General features: G+C 40.7%; 1 protein-coding gene across 1 annotated transcript; it reads left to right on the top strand.

The window, feature by feature from the left end:
* Window positions 1–7,568: 7,568 nt before the first annotated feature.
* Window positions 7,569–16,103, top strand: LOC142198531 (extracellular calcium-sensing receptor-like). The gene is made up of 6 exons (XM_075269564.1): window positions 7,569–7,682; window positions 8,945–9,233; window positions 10,831–11,628; window positions 12,493–12,720; window positions 14,180–14,303; window positions 15,193–16,103. The coding sequence occupies exons 1-6, from the start codon at window positions 7,588–7,590 to the stop codon at window positions 16,101–16,103; spliced, it is 2,445 nt and encodes an 814-aa protein (XP_075125665.1). The 5' UTR covers window positions 7,569–7,587.
* Window positions 16,104–16,689: the final 586 nt, after the last annotated feature.

Here is a 16,689-nt window from a genome sequence, read left to right as displayed (position 1 = left end):
GATTATAGGGGTTTGGTTATGTGACTGTCTGAGCAGCTTCTCTGTTACAAAGGGCTGAACGGATGTTGCTGAAATGTGCAAAGTTCTCCCCCCTCCCCCATCAGAGGCAGAACAACACATTCCCTGTAGTACTCACTGAAACTCTGCACCCGATACAGTCCTCTTGCCCACACAAAGCCTGCATGTTCTGTAGTCTCCTGATCTACTATGAGACTCCATTTTCTTCACCTTTCACACTATCTAGATTCATCCTATATAGCTCTGTCCACTGCCTAGCATGATCCTATCTGAGAATGGCTCAAGGACCTGTGATGACGTCATCTCAGGTCCTTTAGTGTTATGTGAACCTAAATTCCTTCACTACGGTCGTGTAGTGACGTCATTTACCGGGATAAAAAGTAGCCTATGTTTTAATCGGGGTTCCTATCTATGTATGTGGCAAATTTCATGCAAATCCGTTCAGCCATTTTTGCGTGATTGAGGAACAAACATACAAACATTGAGGAACAAACATACAAACTCACAAACATACAAACTTTCACATTTATAATATTAGTAGGATAGGATAGGATAGGATTTGTCCATCTCAAAACTTTGAAACTTGCTCTGGCAGTCAGAGGAGAGAAAAATCTGAAAACCCCTGACAGTGAAAGGGTTAAATTGCCTTTTGTACTCATGGCCTCCTGATATATATACATTCAACAACTGAAAGGCTTATTATTAACACCCCACCTCCCCCTTTCCATTCTTTTGTATACAAAATCCCTTATTTAAATGTTGCTATTATACCTATTTATCTAATTATATGGGGAGGGGTTCCATTTTCTATTTACATTTATTTATTTATATATAATTTGTATTTATGTATTACTTTTTATATATGATGAACTGAATTTCCCATAATAACCATCCATTTTAAACTTATGAGGCAGATGTAACTTTTTTATATACCATGTATACACACTATTTAGTATGGAGTCTAGCTAGCCTCCATACTAAATAGTGCGATCTAGCTTCTCTAGGTGGTTCCAACTTGAGCACTCATTCCGAGTATGTGTGGCATAACAGCATCACCACTTTCCTATACTGTTGTGTACATGTGTGCATTGACTCTTTTTTTGGCCACTTTTGTCTGCCTGCTCATGAGAAGTCTGCTTTTCGCTCTGATTTTATATACCCTGTACGCGCGTATCACATTGAAAGCAATAGGTAAAAAAGCCTCCCACTGAGTTCAATGGGTAGTGTGCGTAAGACCAAACCCATTGAAGTCAATGGGATTCTGTTTTACTATGCTCACTCTGACACGTGTTTACGTGTCAGAATGAGCGGCGCGTTACTCCGTGTGAAAGCAGCCTAATATTGTAACTATTTACATATATCATCATTACATTCACAAACATCAAGTTTTCATTCAATTCCAATAACTCCTTCTTGGCGCATATGTTTTTTTTGTCAATGAGTGTATAATCCATTCTAGAATTATATATAAATGGTATCAAGGGAACAGAACAGAGATGACACAATTTCTTTGATTTACCCTTGGAGTGATATGTTTCTGTTACATGTTAAGACAATGGCACTTTGCATTAATGTTCAGGTGATGAGTTTTCTACTTTATTTTGTCACTGCGATGAAGCCTTGTGAAGCATTATGCCATAAGAGTGAGCTTCAATTCCAGCTCATTAAAGTACATAATAAAGCAATGATTTCAGCTACATTAAGTGCAGTCCCTTGAGGACATTTTAGCAATGTTGTACTAAGCGTCAAATTTATTCAGTTAAATCCTAACAACCATTCATTCTTTTTAACACTTAAATGAATATTTCAATATGGCTTACAATTTTTTTTGCTCATCGAGCCTGTTCAGAAAAATATAGATATATTGGGGGAATTTATTAAGATTGGCATTCTGTATATATTCATTTCCCCGCTGGCACTGAGCCTGAATTATTAAGAGGTTTCAGCCTCTAATTATTTGAGGTCCACTCCTGTGCGCCAGAATGGAGATGATGTACATCTCTCTATATTATAAAAATGAATTTCTGTCCGTCTGTCTGTTATCTATGCGCAACCAACAACTGGACCAATCTTCACTAAATTTGGTACAGAGATACTTAAATACTTCAGATATCCGGGAAGGTGTAAGATGAGACTCCAACTCGCTTGGACGTACCGTTCCGGAGTTACAGATTTCCCAACACAGTGCCCCCCCCCCCCCCCTTAGCCAATACAAACCTGTAAGTCTTTCACTCATATACCAACTGCCATACACATGGTCACTCCATATGCACAACCCAACACTGAGATACACGCATCAGAGGATTAGATACGCAGATCAGCACACAGTATCACACACCAGAGGATTATATACACGCGTCTGCACACAGTCCTACACACCAGAGGATTAAATACGCGCTTCTGCATACATTTCCACACACTGAAGAATTAGATACGTGCATCTGCACACAGATCCACATACTGAAGGATTAGATACACGTGTCTGCACACAGTACCACATGCCAGAGGATTGGATACGCGCATCTGCACACAGTTCCACACACCAGAGTATTAGATAGCATGTCTGCACACAGTACCACATGCTGTAGGATTAGATACGCGCATCTGCCCACAGTTGTACACGCCATAGGGTTAGATACATGCGTCTGCACACAGTACCGCATGCCATAGGATTAGATACGCGCGTCTGCACACAGTACCACACGCCAGAGAATTAGATATGCGTCTCAGCACACAGTACCACATAGGGGAGGATTAGATACGTGCATCTGCACACAGTACCACATGCCAGAGGATTAGATACGCACATCTGCACACAGTTCTACACACCAGAGGATTAGATACACGGGTCTTCACACAATACCACACTGGAGGATAAGAAACGTGCATCTGCGCACAGTACCATACTTTGGAGGATTATATACATGCCTCTGCACACAGTACCACATGCCAGAGAATTAGATACGCGTCTCAGCACACAGTACCACACAGGGGAGGATTAGATACGCGCATCTGCACACAGCACTACATGCCAGAGAATTAGATACGCGCGTCTGCACACAGTTCTACACGGCAGAGAATTAGATATACGCGTCTGCACACAGTACCACATGCCGTAGGATTAGATATGCGCGTCTACACACAGTTTCACATGCCATAGGATTAGATACGCACCTCTTCACACAATACCACTCAGGGGAGGATTAGATACGTGCGTCTGCATACAGTACCACACGACCAAGGATTAGATATGCGCCTCTGCACACAGTTCCACATGGGGAAGATTAGATACGCATCTCTTCACACAATACCACACAGGGGAGGATTAGATATGCACATCTGCACACAGTACCACACGCCGGAGGATTAGATACGAATGTCTTCACATAGTACCATCGCCAGAGGATTAGATACTCGCGTCTACACAAAGTACCACATGGGGGAGGATTAGATACGCGCATCTGCACACAGTACTACACGCCAGAGGATTGGATACGCACATCTGCACACAGTTCCACACGCCAGAGGATTAGAAACGTACATCTGCACACAGTTTCACATGCTGGAGGATTAGATACGCGCATCTGCACACAGTACTATACGCCGGAGGATTGGATACATGCGTCTGCACACAGTACCACATGCCAGAGAATTGGGTATACACATCTGAACACAGTTCCACACGCCGGAGGATTAGATACGCGCCTCTTCACACAATACTACACAGGCAGGATTAGATACGTGCCTCTGCACACAGTACCACAAGCCATAGTATTAGATACGTGCCTCAGCACACGGTACCATACACTGGAGGATTAGATAGACGGCTCTGCACAGAGTACCACACAGAGTTTTACTCCAGGTTTCCATAACAACCCAGCCATTTTTCTTCACTGCTGTATGTCAGCTTTAAAGAAGCAGGGCACTGTGGATGACAATGTTACACAAAGTCACATTCATGTAGTTTTACTCCAGGAATCCATAACAACACATAATCACATGACGCTTATGGACATACACACAAACAACATACAAAATGTACAAAACCAGTGCAAAATTGGACAATTCTTATGGGGCCACTGCACAAACAAAAAAAAATTAATATACCCCTGCGAATCCAGGTCTTCCTGCTCGCTTCCTATATAGCTCATGCTAGTCTTTTTGTGAGTTATAGTAAAATTGTTGGGCCAAGGATCCTCCGAACCACTCCTCAAAAAATGGCCATGTACTAAATAGGCACCATAGTTATTTCCACCTATGCCAGTTTTCTGGTGTAGAGGAAATCATTGATTATGTTGTTAATCTGTTTTACCTTAGTCCTAACAACAGCAAAATAATGGGGTAATCCTGCCTCCTGTGTGTTTGTAGGACAGGTGGAATATTTATATTTATTCAAGGTTTATTACATTTTTTAAAAGTATAACAATAGACAACAGCGTAACATAATTTGTAGTAGTAGAACGGTGGGTCGGGACCCAAGGCCCACAGGGTATCAGTTCAGAGAGGTGAATCCACAAATGAGCCCGGAACAATGGTCCCAGTGATCTGCAATATCAACTAAAGAAGTCAGTAGGGGAGACCCAAGAACTAACAGATAAGGCCACATAGAGTTGCCTGTGCCCATGAGGGTGACTCTAGGCAAAACTAGAAAAACAAGAGAAAACCAGCACTGGGAAGGGGGCAGTGTTGATGGAGGGTGAGAGAGGGAGGAAACAAATGGAGAGATGGGGAAAACATCAGGTGAAAAATGGAGACTCAGGGTTGCTCCTGGAGCACAAAGTGAAAGCTCAGGGGAAAGAATTAATAAAGTCGGCTGATTCCTGGAACTCCACCCACGGCCGCCAGAGAGCATCAAACAGGTTGTCAGCAGAGTCTGCCACTACCAGTGTCTCCATCTGCTGTATATGGAGGAATTCCTGGAGCCATTCCAGCCAAGAGGGAGAAGCAGGGCTATGCTAGTGTCTGGGGGTGGCTGCTCTGTCCGCCGCAAGCGAATGTCACAGGAAGTCACCTTTCACCTTGAAGAACTTACCAGGGATGAAGGAAAGAAGGGACAAACATAGTAAAACTTCCACACTATAAGAGCCCCTTCACACGGAGTAAACACGCATGTATTTTGGCAAAATACACGTGTAAAAATAAACGTGCAAAAATAAGACTCCCATTGACTTCAATGACATTTTACACGTGTATTTTGACGTGTATTTTGATGTGTATGTTGATGTGTATTTTGACGTGTTTTTTTACACGTGTAAATGAAAATGCCATTGAAGTCAATGGGAGTCTGATTTTTACACGTGGATTTTGCCAAAATACACACGCGTTTACTCCATGTGAAGGGGATAACTACCACGTGTTACACATAGATTATATACATAACCAAGTAATGCAGTAAGTGCATAGATATAAACCACAATGGATCACTGCAAACTCTATGCACACAATAAAATACATGAAAGGGTAAGTAGATGTAATTGGGGAGCCTTATAAAGCCCCATAATACCAGATATGCACAAACAGTGGTGCAGTAATAAGGAGTTTTAATAATACCACATTCTGCCAATTATGCACCATCCACAAATCAATATGTGTGCAAACAATAATATAATAAGCTCAAAGCTTATACACAGAAATGCTGGACACATGGCAACCCCCAAGATACTATAGGTAGCAAAACCCCGACGTGCGTTTAATCTCCTATGGAAACTTCGTCAGGAGATTAATTTACACTTCCAGTGAGCTTTGTGTGCAACAGTTTGGTATTGTGGAGGTTGTTGGTGTTCCAGGTATTCCAACCAAAACAGAGAGAGGCCCAAGAACCCAGTAGAAAAATATTCCTTCAGCACAAGAGGTCTATAGTAAAACTTGACTTTTATTGGAAAAATATAAAAATATAAAAAATAGGTACCAGACATAGGAAAAAAGATGTAGAAAAACTTACATGGTCAATTCCAAGTATGCATGTATGGTTGAAGACAGACAAGCCTACGCGTTTCGGGACATCCGTCCCTTACTCATGGCAATACCCCAGTACACTGTACAGTCTCACATCATCCCGGTTGGACCAGCACAAAAGTCTATGGGAGGAACTAGCTATGTGATGGCTAGTAAAAAGGTCAGTACCTTCAGGCTGGCTAACATCTTCTCTCCAGTTTCCATGATTCCAAGGTACTGATGAAAATCAGACAAGACCAAGCCACAGTAATATCCATCATACCATTCTGTCCAAAAACAGCTTGGTTTTCTCAACTCATTCAGATGAGTTGAGAAATTTACTGGAGGATTCCCCAAATCCAGAACCTGGTATATCAGGGATCACAGTTTTGCCAGGATCCTGAGATATCAGGTTCTGGATTGGGGGAACCTGACACTTGACAGCCTGGAGGCTAATCAGTCCCTATGGCAAGCTAGCGGACTCTCAGATGCTGTCTAAAACACACTCTTACTTTCTCTCTGTCTCTCAAGAGTAGTCTACTGGCAAAATTTTCATCAGGATACAAGCTATTTTCTCTTCTTGGTGCTCCAAGAAGGGAGCCAACAGCTCCAATCCCTCCATTGCCAATCTACTAAACTTCTTTCACTAAATTTCTTCTCTTTCTAGGCCTTAGCCTAATGTAGCCTATGCTTAGGGTAGGCCATTCATAATAGATCTGCAGGGGTTTGTCACCCTGGACCCTGGCCAGATCACTGGTACTGAGAGAATGCGGTTCTCAACACGCTGCTTATTTGCTGTACAAACTGTAGCCATGATTGTAGATAGAACAGCACTACTCCATTGAAGTCTGTGGGTCAGTGTTGCAGTACAGTACCTACACTTGCTGCTACAATTTGTACAGCGATTAGCAACATGGCAAGAGCCGCCCTTCATCAATAAGGTGATTTGCAGGTGTCCAAGGTGTCGAACCCCTCCAAGGCATGCAATTAAAATGTTATTACATAAACTTCATGATATGACCATCTATTGTCATCTTTTGTACTTGAATTTGGCTCAAAAAACTGGAACAAAATCTGCAACAAAAAAGCTGCATTTCGGCCTCAGCCTAAAACCTGTGGTAGTAGAACATAGTCCACAAGTGGCAAACAAGGAACATCAAGAAACTGGATATAATGAGCAAGAAACATTTATCCATGATCTGTAAAAATAATAATCTGGAGTCTGTATTTCCATACAGTGTAGTTATTGTGTCTCACCGTACTGAAATACTAAATATATTTTATTACATTCATGCACTTTTCCCTCTGTCTAATTTAGTGAGAAAATCTCTCTAGTGGGAAGACTTCACTCATGACACGCATAATCAGAACTGACAAGAAAAACTCTTGTCAGTTTGTGCATCCATATCGGAACATCCCAAAGGGCTGACAACAACATTCTTGGACAATTAAACCTGAGTAGACAAGTGTTCTGGAAGGTATAAATGGGGGCTCGGTGTAGTAGATCACATAAACATGAAGATGTTAAGTTACATGCTGCACTTGCTGTTGTATTGTGTTTGTTTTTGTGAACTAACATTACCTTCTTGTAGACTAGACACAAATATAATTCCAGGCATAGTCAGGTCCGGAGATATGGTGATTGGAGGAGTTTTCCCTGTCCAAAGATCTAGCAGTGTTGGTCCTACCATGTACACATCAAACCCAGCATCTCATACATGTGATAATAGGTGGGTATTTCTATTATATAGGTATTTTTTTTTGTTCTCTGATTGTTAAATGACATATTCTCACTTATTTACTTTGCACTCAATTAAAAAAAAAAGTTATTAAATAGCTTAGGGCTCGTTCACATCTGCGTTGTGAACTCCGTAGTTCAGGTTTCCGTTTCCTGCCTAAAACAGAGGCAGGAGACGGAAACCTGCAGGAGTCTCTCTCACCCATTCATTTGAATGGGTGAGAGAGATGTCCGGCCGTGAGCGGCGGTGAGCGTTTTAGGCTCTCCGCCGCGAAACCGGGTTTTATAATCCGGACACAGAGTCGGACATGCAGTACTCTGTGTCCGGATAAAAAAATCCGGTTTCGCGGCGGAGAGCATAAAACGCTCACCGCCGCTCACGGCCAGACCCGGTCTGAGCTTTCCGACTTCTGGCATGCAGAAGACGGAAAGCTCAGAACGGACAGATGAACGCAGGTGTGAAGCTAGCGTTAGAATGACTATGGACTGTACAAAGTGTGAGGTAAAGCTCATTGACAACCGTCCTCTTATGTGACAGAATCTTTGGACTTTCCCGGACGAACATCTTGGCCATATATGCTTGCCACCTTCATCCTTTAGACCAGTGGTTCTTAACCTTGTTTGAGGTACCGCACACACCAGTTTCATATGCACATTCACCGAACCCTTCTTTAGTGATAAATCAAATATGATTTTTTTCCAAATTCAAGACATAGGTATATGTTTTTTTACTGGTACACAAAATGAATCGTGCATAGGGCCTAGGGTTCGATCGAACCCCGGTTAAGAACCACTGCTTTAGATTGTTTGTTGTATCCATTTACATGTACAGCACTCCCATTGAATAATTGTGCGTCTAGGTATCTTTAGGATTATGTTTTGCATCATCTTTATTATTTGCATTCATTTTTATATAGAAAAATCAAATACTCTTTATGAAGTTGTGTTTAGATACACAATAGTATAACAAAAATGTATTAAATACAAGAAATGGAGCTAGCGTGCAATGACAAAGAAAGCGAGAGGGAAAAGAGGAGAAAAAATAATATTAAAGAGGAAAGATTCTGGACAATACTGGACAATGTAAAGGCCCATTTTTATTGATAACCTACTGAAATGTCACCACTACTAACCTGAAGTTCCTGAGTCTGTTTATCTACACTTGGGACATACTTTTGTACCGCTGTGTATGTTGCTTGTATATTCTATACAATATATAAAATAACATTTCTATGTTTTTAGCTTTGATTTTAGGAGCTTCCGTTGGATCAGATCTATGATGTATGCCATAGAGCAGATTAATAATAGCACTCACCTTCTCCCTAATGTATCAGTAGGATATGCAATCTATGACACTTGTGATAATATAGCCGAAGTTACAAAACAGATTTTCATGTTGATCTCTGGATCTGGAGCCAACACAAAAGGTATACCAAACTATCAATGCCAGGATAAACCTATATTATCTGCAGTTATTGGTGAATCAGCTTCAGTTATATCCATAGCAATGGCAAGGATACTGGGCACCTACCACTATCCACAGGTAAGGATAAAAATAAAACATTTACATATATACAGTACATATAGAAAATGCAATCATAGTAGACACAGGCCTAAATATAACTCTATATATACACAGTCATGTGAGTAGTAAGGACAACCAATGCATAATGCATTATGTATTTTAATATATGGGGATGTAATTACATTTTAAATGCAAACATTATATAAAGATAAAGGTAAAATAATAAAAAAAATAACATTTTTTCAATAATTTATTAAAGAAAAAAAATATGCATATTAGCTGAATTGCACTTTTCTACTATGCCAGTAAATCAGAGGCTATCAATGTAATGACTATTGTTTGTAACTTAAATGCATAGGACAGCTATATTCATAAGACAGTGAATAATTGCCATGTGATGTCCATTTTTTAAAATTCAATTCAATGCTTCAAGTGAATGGGGGCCTTTCACATGTCTGTTATTTTAATGATCCTTTGCTATGGACCCTCAAAATAGAGGTCATGTTTTATATTTGCTTATTTCCCTGGATTTCTCCATATACTCATTCCAATGTCACCATGTATACCTAGTCTTAAAGTGAACTTTCAATAATCAATAAAATAATGTATTAGTAAACCACAGCTGGCATGGCCATGCATACATGACTTGGCGTACCACTGGGACCCTCAATAACATATCTGTGATGTCTTTTTATGTTTGACAAAGTGAGTTTATTAAGGTTTTGTAACTTAATTACATCATATATATCTTTAAGGTCAGGCCCCATGTTGCAAAAAACGCTGTGTTCTCCAATACCTGCAAAGTAGCTGGGATTCTGACTAATCCTATCTACACATTGCTGAAAAAAATCTGCAGGGGAAATGCTGTGTTTTCCAAAACTCTTGTGTTTTTGTAAATTGCAGCATGTCAATTATACCTATGGAAAAGCTGGTATTTTCCGTATAGGTATAATAGAGGCAGAAAGTCCAAAGAGGAAAACTCTGCAGACTTTCTGTGAAAAATGCCAGGGAAAAAAATACAATGCATTTTTGGCTGTGGCTCGCTACAGGGGGCCTTACCCTTTGTTCACATTTGCGTTTGGTAATCTGTTCGGGGAGTCCGCATGGGTCTCCCGAACGGAATACCAAACGTATTTGCAAGTGCTATGCAGTGAAAGAACAAGGACCCCATAGACTATAATGGGGTCTGTGTGCTTGCAGCGCATGTTCTGTGCGGAGATCTGGCGGCAAGCACAAAGACCCCATTATAGTCTATAGGGATCCGTGTGCTTTTACTGCACAGCGCTTGCAATTGCATTTGGTTTTCCGTTCAGGGGGATCCCCATGCGGACTCCCCCAAATGGAATACCAACGCAGATGTGATCCAGCACCTTAGCCTTAGTAGCATATCCTTTTCTATTATGTAACACAGCACCAATTCGGTGCCCTGTCCTGCTTAAATAGTCATCTTTTTTAACTGGGTATTTACTACTAGTAGTCAATCATTATTCCTTACTCTGAGAAAAGCCAAAATAACACTCAGTACATTGATGAAAAAGCAGACACTGTTTTCAGGATATTACACTACTAACATGAAAGTGAAATTGTTACAGAATCCTTCTCTCTCCGTTCCTAGGTTAGCTATTTTTCCTCCATAAATGTCCTAAGTAATAAAGATGAATTCCCTTCCTTCTTTCGGACCATACCAAGTGACACATTTCAAACCACTGCTTTGGCGGCCATAGTAGAACACTTTGGCTGGAAGTGGGTAGGCACCCTAGCTGAAGACAATGACTATGGGCATGTTGGAGTCCAGCTCTTCACTGAGCAGGTTGTACGACTTGGAGCCTGTATTGCATTCTCAGAGACAATTCCTTTAACGTATTCCAGGACGAAATACCTGCAAATTGCTGAAACTATAAAACAATCCTCAGCCAATGTTATCATTGTATTCTCCGGAGACACCAACCTTCTACCACTGGTTTGGGAAATAGCCAAGCAAAATATTACCGGTAAAACCTGGCTGGCAAGTGAAGGCTGGAGCACATCTGCATTTGTCATAGAAAAGGAGCATACTCGTTTTTTTAGTGGCACACTGGGGCTAGCAATACCCATAGGGAAAATTCCAGGCTTGAAAAACTTCCTGCTCCAGCTGAACACTCAACAGAAGCCTGTAGATAGTATAACAAAATCATTTTGGGAACACTCTTTCATGTGTATCTGGGCTGATCAAACTGGAATAGCAAATAATATGACTATTTGTACTGGTAATGAGGATCTCTCATCGGTGAACAATGCATATACAGATGTGTCACAACTGAGAATTAGCTGCAATGTCTACAATGCGGTATATGCTATTGCACATGCGCTGCATAGTTTATGGTCTTGTGACAATGAGTCATGTATTAAAGAGCACAGTCTAGAGCCCTATGAGGTAATGTCACATGTCATATTGTTTGATGTACGCACTGACAAAATATGATAGAAACAGCACCACACAAAATCTAGTGTAGTAGGTCAGGCTAGATAAAACTGCAGACAAAAGGATGAGTGGATGTATGCTCACCTTATGTAGTCACGTGTGTGTTCGTCATGTTCAGTTTTACCACGGAGGAATATTTAAAGAATACCTGTTGTCTTATCCAACATTTTGACTATAGTAAATACTAGTAGTATCCATAAAATAAGAATTCTGTAGCATTACTTCTTATAACTCTGTCTTGTCCATTCCTCTGTTATTCCTAAAAAGAAATTTACTAATAAATTGACAACTGGGTGTTACCATTCCTCTTGTTAGAGTGGTGAGTCCTTATACATAATTTAATATCCTAAGGACTGATTGGACAGTGTCAGGCTATGTAGGTACACAGTACTATATACCGCCAACTGGAAAAACCCAGCTGTTTTTTATTCATAACTTTCTAGGAAGAATAACATAGGAATGACACAATGCAGCATTCAAAGAAAAGGCGCTCTAGAAATGTTACATAAATAAACTCCACCATTATATTGCATGAAAACATATGTCGTCTCTATCATTTGTACTCAGGAAAAGCGTTATTAGCAACACAGAGTAGCAGTAATATGACGTCGCTATTATTAAATATGAACACATATTGATATTCATTTTAGCTAAGCACACACATAGTCATTACATCTTATGCTGTAGTTAATACTTTTTACATCTAGATGACGTAGCAGACTACGACTACATTATGGGAGTAGTATTTATACCAGCACAGTAATCCATTGCCTATTACAGGATCAATGTTTATATGGTATTCTTTTGTCTTTGCAGTTAGTAAAAGCTTTGAAAGCTGTCAATTTCACAGATCCCGATGGAAATCATCACTATTTTGACAAAAATGGAGATCCAGTGGCAAAATACGATATTGTTAACTGGCAGATGGGAGAAAATGGCCTCCTAAGCTACAAGAAGGTTGGCAGCTACTATGGCAGCACAATTTTGGACTATCAGCTAGTGATTGATGAACAAACGACCTTGTGGAATGGAGGCCAGTCTCAGGTTTGGACTGTAAATGGTAAATTGTATATAGAGGTTTCTGAGATTAAAAAAAAGTCTCTCTTATTTCCCCAGGAATATTAGGGGAGATACATTATCCTAAATGTTTCCAAATTCTGGCTTACTTTGGAAAAATACTTCAACTTTAAAAATAAGTTATGTGGTGGAGGGGGTGTTAAAAATGCAAAAAGACAAGAGGGAATTCATTTTCCACTGTGTTTTTGCTGCGTTTTGCTATGGACATGTGGCTAAGGGCGGATTCACACCTGAGCCCAGTCTCTGCTTTAGCCAATCTGACGGGTTTCCGTCTTCTGCCCATAGGAAGCTGGACAGTCTACGAAAACTGCCCGTGTGCGTCTTCTGCCTGTCCATGGAGAAACCGTTTATTTTTAACCGGACACAAAGTACCTCATGTACAACTAAAAAAAACCTGTTTCGCCACAGAAAGGCAGAAGACGCACACGGGCAGTCACTTTGCAAACCCGTTCAAGTGAATGGGCTTGAAAACTGACCGCCAGGTTTCCGTCCCTTGTCCAGTTTCTCAGGGTAGAAGATGGAAACCCGACGGATTGGCTAAAGCAAAGACCAGGCGCAGGTGTGAACTCACCCTTAGAGGCAAAGAGGGTATGGTTTAGCAAAAAGGAGCATGACATAAAGTGCACCAATATGTGTCAAAATTATGAGACAAAGAAATTGGACTGCAGCAAGCCAACCAAGAGGAGGCATAGTGCAACTAAAAGGTCTACAGACGCAACAAACTTATCTTTCAGTACGAACCACTGTGATAAATTTGGTGTATTCAGTCTAGTTCTACTTAATAAATTTTCTCCAATGCCTCACTGTTTCTGGAAGAAACAAATCAAACCCTTCTGTCTAATTCCAAAAAGCCTGTTTTAGGCTGGGCCCACTCATTGTGAAAATATACATTTTTAGAAATCGCAGCATGTCAATTATACCTATGTATATGCTGGCGTTTTCCTTATAGGTATAACAGAGGCTGAAAGTCAACAGAGAAAAACTCTGTGGACTTTCTGTGACAAATGTTTTATTAACTGTGACGGAAACACTTCTTTTTTTTGTTTCAGAGTTTGCTGCATTTTTTTTTTTTTTGCCAAGCCTAGTTAGTAGTTAAAGAAGGAATAGGAAATTCTAGTATCTAAGAAGCTCTTATACTTCTCTTCTCGATCCAATTCTGGATTTGGCTAAAAAAAAAAAAAAAACCACATCAAAATCTGCAATAAAAAAAGCAGCATATTCACAATGTGCTGCTTTAGACTACATTTCTCAAAGTTTACCATCCTCTTTATCACCATACATACCAGTTCCGTCTTACTGTTCCTCTAAATGTACCTAAGTCTCATAAAATCATTGTATAACAGCATGTAAAATATAAAATATAGTGTGAAATCTCTGTGGTTTGTTGAGCACCTCACAGCAATAATGATTTCATTCCTTGTCTTAGTCTCCACTATCAGAGTGCAGTGCAAGATGCAAACCTGGATTTAGAAAAAGCATTATACAGGGGCAACCAGTCTGCTGCTTCAGCTGTATTCCATGCCCAGATGGTGAAATAGCCAATGAAACGGGTATTACTTTTTTACTTTATTTTCATGGTGTCTTCCAAATCTACAGCAGGCAACCTTAGGGTATTTTCACACTGGGGGAAATGTATTAATCTCTCAGTCTTCTGGTGTGTAAACAGGGGTGAACCTAGGCTTTGTGCCACCTGAGTCGGACGTCAGAAAGCCGCCCCCCCCCCCCCGGGGGAGGGTCCGAGCGGAGGGGGCTGGGCCGAGCGGAGGGGGCGGGGCGGAGGGGGCGGGGCAGAGCTCTCGCTTCCCGTGCCGGGCTGCCGAGATGGTGATGCTAAGCCAGTCCAGCACAGCTTGTCCTGGACAGGCTTAGGTCAGCAAAAATGGCATAGCGCCACCTGAAGCGGTCGCTTCAGCTCGCCTCATGAGAGGTGCGGCGCTGTGTGTAAAGGTGATATTGAGGCACCAAATGTGCGCTACAACTCCCGTTCTGTGCCTTGCTTGCATAGTGCAAAAGTGGGGAGGGCACGGTGAGGATGCCTTGGCCTAACATATTTCACACCCTTACTTATATGACACCCTTTTTTGTGACCCCCTTCCTTTGGCCCCTTTACAGTATATGGATAGTATACCGTGGTCATATGCACTCACTAACTTTCCAATATAATGTTTCTAATTAAATTAAAATTTTATCAAAGTATAAATGGTGAACACATTTGATCATCTTGAGGTTACTTACATTTTGCCTTCTATTACTGCTCCATAGAATAAACAAGACATAGATAAATGGGGAAAGGGGGAGAGAGAAGACGTGACACTTGAGTGATAGATAGATACATAGATAGATAGATAGATAGATATTTATAGATAATAGATAGATATGAGACAGATTCATGATAATCTTGTTATTACATGTTCTTAAACATCTATTTCTATTTTTTAGACTCTACTGACTGTATAAAGTGTCCACCAGACTACTGGTCTAATAGGAACAGAGATGCTTGTATCCCCAAGGAGGTAGATTACCTGTCTTTCGGAGAGCCACTTGGAATCACGTTTTCTGTAGCTGCTGGGTTTGGTATCTGTCAAACTCTTCTGGTCATAGGGGTGTTCATAAAATATAGAAATACCCCAATTGTCAGAGCCAACAACTTAGAAGTGAGCTTCTTGCTCCTTATGTCATTGACATTGTCTTTTATAGGTGCGTATACTTTCCTTGGAGAACCCACCACTTACCTATGTGTCCTCAGACAAATAGTGTTTGGTATAAGCTTTGTCTTAACCATATCATGTATCCTAGTCAAAACATTAGTTGTCACTCTTGCTTTTACAATGTCAAGGCCTAACCAGAGTGTCATGAAATACTTCCGCCCATCTCATCAGAGAGTATTAGTTGGATTTACAACAATTATTCAGATTCTCATCTGCGTTGGGTTCTTATCATCCACTTCTTCTTTTACAAAGAAAAACAGGGAAACGGTATTGACTAAGATAATTCTAGAATGCAACAGGGAGTCGGAGCTGGTATTTTTGGTTTCTTTTGGATATATTGGCCTGCTGGCAGTACTTTGCTTCATCTTGGCTTTTCTGGCCAGGAAATTGCCAGACAGTTTTAATGAGGCAAAGTTTATAACATTCAGTCTATTGGTGTTTGTCATGGTCTGGGTGAGCTTCATTCCTGCTTATGTTAGCACTAGTGGCAAATATGTTACTGCCGTGGAGATCTTTGCTATTCTGTCATCTGCTGCTGGATTGCTTGCTTGTATATTCTATCCTAAATGTTACATTATATTGGTAAAACCAGAGGAAAACTCAAAGAAAAAACTCACCGGACGGCCTTACCATAAAAAATAAACGTCAATGATAAAAGTTCATGTGTTTAATATTAATTTGAAGTAACAATGGTGTGATGTTTAATGGTGTCTTAAATAGGTAAAAATTGTCTTTGGCATCGTCATATTCTGACACTTTTTTAAATATTTCCATTTATGGGGATGCACAGGTTTTTTTTTTAGTCGAGGCAAAGAAGGGCTATAAAAGGAAAGGGAAATATATGGGAAGCTCTAATACTATAGTTAGCTAGTATTATATCTGCATTTCTGCAACATGGCGCCTCAGCCTTAGGCTATGGCCCCACGTGGTGTCCTGCAGAAAAATAGCAATGCAGGAAAAACCGCAGTGGCAACGCATTGTGGTTTTTCCCATAACGCATTATACAGAAAGTTCGCAGAGGTTTCTGTTGCAATTATATTTATGCGGAAACAGCCGGCGTTTCTGTAGGCATATTTGACATGCTGCGGATTTGGAAATCGCAGCGTGTCCACAGCACAGTTTTCACCGCAAAGTCAACATGGGATTGATCTGACTGTAAAACGCTGCAATTTTTCTGCAGTGTTTAAGCCATGGGCAAATTACAGCTTTTATGCCACGTGGAGTCCAG

This window comes from Leptodactylus fuscus, chromosome 3 (assembly GCF_031893055.1).
Source record: "Leptodactylus fuscus isolate aLepFus1 chromosome 3, aLepFus1.hap2, whole genome shotgun sequence".
Lineage (NCBI taxonomy): Eukaryota > Metazoa > Chordata > Amphibia > Anura > Leptodactylidae > Leptodactylus > Leptodactylus fuscus.
The sequence above is the reverse complement of the archived record's forward strand: the minus strand, read 5'-3'. Positions and strand labels throughout refer to the sequence as shown.

Bases quoted from the DNA above. Each gene is read 5' to 3' on its own strand.
- LOC142198531 (XM_075269564.1), top strand. From the start codon at position 7,588: ATGGTGATTGGAGGAGTTTTCCCTGTCCAAAGATCTAGCAGTGTTGGT. The intron at 11,629-12,492 runs GTAATGTCACAT...TTGTCTTTGCAG, and splicing joins ACAGTCTAGAGCCCTATGAG to TTAGTAAAAGCTTTGAAAGC. The intron at 12,721-14,179 runs GTTTGGACTGTA...TCCTTGTCTTAG, and splicing joins GGAATGGAGGCCAGTCTCAG to TCTCCACTATCAGAGTGCAG.